This window comes from Entamoeba invadens (genome assembly GCF_000330505.1).
Source record: "Entamoeba invadens IP1 unplaced genomic scaffold scaff_1105074725099, whole genome shotgun sequence".
Lineage (NCBI taxonomy): Eukaryota > Evosea > Mastigamoebida > Endamoebidae > Entamoeba > Entamoeba invadens.
This window is the reverse complement of record NW_004191622.1, coordinates 36,426-41,509: the sequence shown is the minus strand read 5'-3', so window position 1 is coordinate 41,509 and position 5,084 is coordinate 36,426. Positions and strand designations below refer to the sequence as shown.

The 5,084-nt window shown below is 28.8% G+C and overlaps 2 protein-coding genes across 2 annotated transcripts; one reads left to right on the top strand and one right to left on the bottom strand.

The window, feature by feature from the left end:
* Positions 1-292: 292 nt before the first annotated feature.
* EIN_467490 (hypothetical protein) lies at positions 293-1,536 on the bottom strand (the record flags this gene model as incomplete). Its single annotated transcript, XM_004182963.1, has 2 exons — positions 293-1,384; positions 1,435-1,536. The coding sequence occupies 2 exons, from the start codon at positions 1,534-1,536 to the stop codon at positions 293-295; spliced, it is 1,194 nt and encodes a 397-aa protein (XP_004183011.1).
* Positions 1,537-4,766: 3,230 nt separating this feature from the next.
* Positions 4,767-5,084, top strand: EIN_467480 (hypothetical protein; the record flags this gene model as incomplete). The annotated part of the gene is made up of 1 exon (XM_004182962.1): positions 4,767-5,084. A coding segment is annotated over one exon (318 nt), but the record flags the coding sequence as incomplete, so codon positions are not given.

Below are 5,084 nucleotides of genomic sequence, written 5' to 3'. Positions count from 1 at the left end.
TAACCATGATTTATTCTATTGTTTAATCATCATCAAAAATAAACAAAAAACTTAAAAATCAATTACAGATAGAGGAAAAACCAGAGACCAGACTAAATTTAGCTATTGATTATTAAGTGGATTATATACAATAAAACGGGTATAGATATAAATAAAATGTAATTTTCTTATTATTTGGTCTTAAAAACTGTTATTTTTCGGGATTAAAAAATGAATGTGTTGTATAAAGTATGAATGAACAACAGTTGATGTGAGTTATAATAGTAAGTTTATTATTATTTATTATTATTTATTATAAAATATTGTTTTTTTGTTCAACCTTGTTCAACTTCAACCATTCAATTAAATCGTTAAATTCATTTTTTATGAATTTTTGATTTGATCCCTGGTTTTCCTGTATCTGTAATAATTCATTTTTTGATAACGAATTTAAATCGAATTGAAATTTTGAATTTCCATAATTGACAACAATTTTGTTGAACTCCCCCATCCCAATTGCAGCTTCGACGTCACATGAGCGAAAACCCGTTTTAAAAACTATTTTCCCGTTTAAAGTTAAGAAGAAAACAAATTTATTTTCATTCACAAGTTTCTTAATACCAACACCAACAACATATACCACATCAACCGACTTTCCATAGTAAGTTTTTGTGTTGAAACACGTGTTATTTGGATATCCATGATAAATCATCCCATCATCACTGTGATATCCAATCGTGTATTTACACCACCCAACTTGAACATCGTTATATATCATATTATTAGTACCTATCAGACCAATACTAACAAGACTATATCCAGTCACTTCAACTTCAAAATAGCGGACGTTCTCTATTGTCTTTTCTTCATTGTTTTTATCAATGAATTTCATTTTCTTTTCAACGTTCTTTTTGTTGAAAAAATCAAATGAAACTGCCATATCATATTCGTCCTCTGCAACGTTGATATCACGTTGAATTGAAGCACCACACACATCAATACGCCGACTCATCGAAACAAATTTTGACATAACCCATATATCATCAACATGTGCTGTAATTGGATATTCAAATGTATCAAAATCTACATAATCAAAACCAAAATAATTATTACAGAGAGCTGACAAGTAAATTCCACCAAAAGTGACACCATGTGTTCGACTGATGTGCACTACTTTGTCTTCAAAAGTAAATTGTGGAAATTGCACACAGTTTGAGTTGATCACAGTGAGTCGTTTTAAATTGACAAAATTCTTGGTGAACTTAATATTGTAAACTTGGTGAATAAAAAGTGTTTCTAAATTGTTTATTTTGCAATTAAAATTGACATCTTCACTATCGCATATATCAAGTTTCCTCAATTGTGGTATTTTGCATTTTTCAGCAAACGTCACATTCATACAAGACTTGATTATTAGTCTTTCCACATTACCAAAATTGTTTGTGAAATTCAAACAACAAAAATCATTAATACTAAGCGTCTTGAGATGTGAAAAGTTGATATTATAGTCACCCGCCAAAAGGTATAAATTTCCGACAAATGGTCTAAAGAAACCATATTATAGTTTTTTGAAATTATGATTTTAGATTGTGTTTCAATTTGACATTTATTTCTTTATATTGAAAGTATTTCAAAATAAACTAAAATTTTACTAAATTATAATATGTTGTCAAAAATAGATTAAAGGTGAACTGAAAAACAATTTTAATGGATAATGCAGTACATGTGCATTTATTTGGACAATACCAGAAAAACCAAACCTGCAACTGGGATGGTTTTCGGCAATTCAACCAATTCTTTGGATGTATTAGATTAATTGTGTTGCTCGCTCAAATTAACATAATTTTTGCAAGCTTAACTCAATTTGCTTCTCGTTTCCTTCAAGTTCTTGATTTGGGGATATTTGGTGGGCTTAAAAGTTTAATGTCTTATTTTAAAGCGAAAGACGGTTTTGCAAATTTGCTTTTTCAAGAAGAAGTCGAGAAGGAAAATGTGGATGGTAATTTGTTTTAGAAAAAACATTTTTCACAATATTGAACTCGGAAACAGACTAATAGTTGATGATATTGGTGGATTCTTTATTTGTGGTTAAAACACCTCCTTTTAATATTATTGCTTTTAAACAAGCTGTCACAGTCAACTGGATTGACAAAACACCCCAAAGTGTCATGTATTAATTGATTGCCGTTATCTTTTAAACCAATTAAAAAGCTTGACAAAAATTGATTCAATGTGATTTTTTTGTTTTTTGTTTTTTTAATGTTATTTGTGTTATTTTCACTGTTTTTTACAATTATAGTTTAAAATAATAAATTATAGTTTCTTTAGACCATTTGTCGTGTTTTTATTGCTTTTAGCGGGTGACTATAAAATTTATTTTCTTTATGGTTTCACTGGTATAATATTTATTAAAAGAATAAGTGAGGGTACTAACACACACAGGTATATTCCAATTATTACAAAATTTGTTGTTTGTGATTATTATTTTAATCGATTGCGCGTACATATCGTTTATTAATTTGTTGATAAAATCATTCATTGTATCCCCCTCTATAAAAAGACGCCCCTTCACGCACATAATTCGGTTGTTCCATTTTTGACACATATCGCTTCGACACGTCTCATAAATATACGTCGTCTTTTTGAACTCATTTAACAATGTCTCATCTTTGGGGTGATGAGCCACTTTAATAAACACTTTGTACTGTTTAGTGTTGGGGAGAATCATTTCCAATTTCTTTAATTTGTCTATAAACTCTTCTGTCAATTCAATTGGTTTATTGTCACATTCACTGATATACACTTTCTCTGGAAGGCGCAGATGTTTTTCTTGACCATTATCAGTGTATTCGTTTACATATTGTATGAAATAGTCCATGTCAGCCTCTATATATCTCAACGATGTCAAGTACTTCGAGTATTTTAACAAAATTGGCAGTATTTTCATACAATTGTAAGGTTTTGTCATGTTGAAACATTTTTAATAAATTCATTCTCGTCACTTTGGGAAAAATGGTTTTTGCAAAATTTTCATTCATTATTCCTGTCTGATATAAAGCACTGAAATTGACATTGCGAAGTTGTTTTGGTAAAAGAAAGAGTTTTTCATTGTTGAAACAATAAAATCCCAAATCAATAGTGTCGGGGGTAAAATGCTTTAAAAACCAGAGAATAGAAGAATCTACCATGAAGACGGGATTTACTTTTAATGAGTTAAGCGCCAATAGACACTTTTTGCTTACTTGTAAGATATTGTATAAATCAATTTGATTCAAAAATTCAAGAGAAATTTTCATTAGAAATACCATTTCTAATTTAACTCCCATTTTTTGCTTTTTGAATTTCATTAATTATATCTTATTATCAAAAAAACTCAGTTTAAATTGTTCCGTTCCATTATTGAATTATTTATTGTAATTTTATTTTTTTTGTGTAGTAGTATATAAATTATGCAGATTTAGGACACCCTCCATTTTCTTCAATTTTTTAAATAAAATCGCGAGGGGGGACGGATCTTTTAGATCCTAAGGCTCAGAGAGCCGCACGCGAATCTGAATTTTCACAAAATTCTGAAATATAGTAAATTTATAGTAATCTAAGTTTTATAGTAAATTTATATTAATGTAATTTTTTATCTTCCTTAAAATGACAGAACAGTATATGAGTGAAGCGTTTAGAAAGTATATCGAGCTTTGTCCTTTACGGTTCTTCGGAGACATAGTCTCCTTGAGGACCTTTGGTCCGTTCGAACCTGAGGAACGCGTAGCGGCATCTCCGATGCAGCGAAGCTCCGTACGGTTCTTAAATAATATTATTTTGGATGAAGATGTTGATGAATTTATAGATGATTCTGAAAACGAAAATTATAGTGAACATGAGGATGAAAATTTATGTGAGAATAATGGAGAACCTAATAATGAAGATATTATAGAAAATCAAAATTATTCTGATGATGAATCAAGTGAAGATATAAATGATTATGTTTATTATAATGAAGACGACAATAAAGTAGTAGCTAACTTAGAATGTGATTCCACTAAATTTAAAACAAGAATTAATAAATTTAAAGAATACTTTAATCAGTTTATTAGAAATAATAATATAAAAGATATAATTGTAAAATATTTTGTTAGTCCTAATGTTATTTAAAAAGGTTATGAAATATCAATGTGTTTAAATAATAAAGATAATTATCAAAAATTTCAAAACTTTATGGATCATGGTTATTGTAAAGGAAAAGATGGAAAAATATTTTATGTTAATGAAATTACACTTCAGGTAATTTAATAGATATTTAATAGTAATAAATTTTACATCTTATCCGAAGACATTTATTGAGTATGTTATTTTTATAGTTATCATAATAATACTGTTATATTACTTTAATAATAATATATTTAGTAATGTATAAATAATATATTTTTATTTTTATCTTAATATAAATGAGTGCAGATAACGAAGTCGGAACACGTACAAAACGAAGTTCCTCAGATCCGAAGGATCGTAGTGGCGTCCCAGACGCAACGCGTAGCGGCATCTTCGATGCAGCAAAGCTCAATACTTCTCAATCAAAATCAAAGTAATTAAAAACATTTTTCAAAAATTTGTTATCTTCAAACAAAACAAATCAAACTACAAAGACTGACCCATTAAAACAAATAGATACTTCTGAAATTATTAAAATAAGAGATACGACACAAAGAGGAATAGAAGACACAACGCGTAGCGGAAAGGAGTATCCAGAACAAAGTTCCAGCAAAGCTTCAACACCAAAAACAGTATTTGGTATGTCTTATTCTCCAAATGACGAAAGTGAAGATGAATATTATATCGATGAGAAACTCATGCCGAAGGCTGAGCGAAGCATCGGCACATCTTTTAGATGTGGTGAAACTTTATCTGATATTACTTCTAAACATATTATAGCGTTACAGAAGATAATAAACAAATACAATTTAAAAGAATTAGATATGTTAAAACAATGTAACAAAGAAATCAATAGATATATTAATAATAATCCAGAAGTTAACTCAATCAATACTAAAGATTTAAATGCTACTATTTATATAAATGGTTATGTATTTTGTAAAATTAAAGGTAAACAA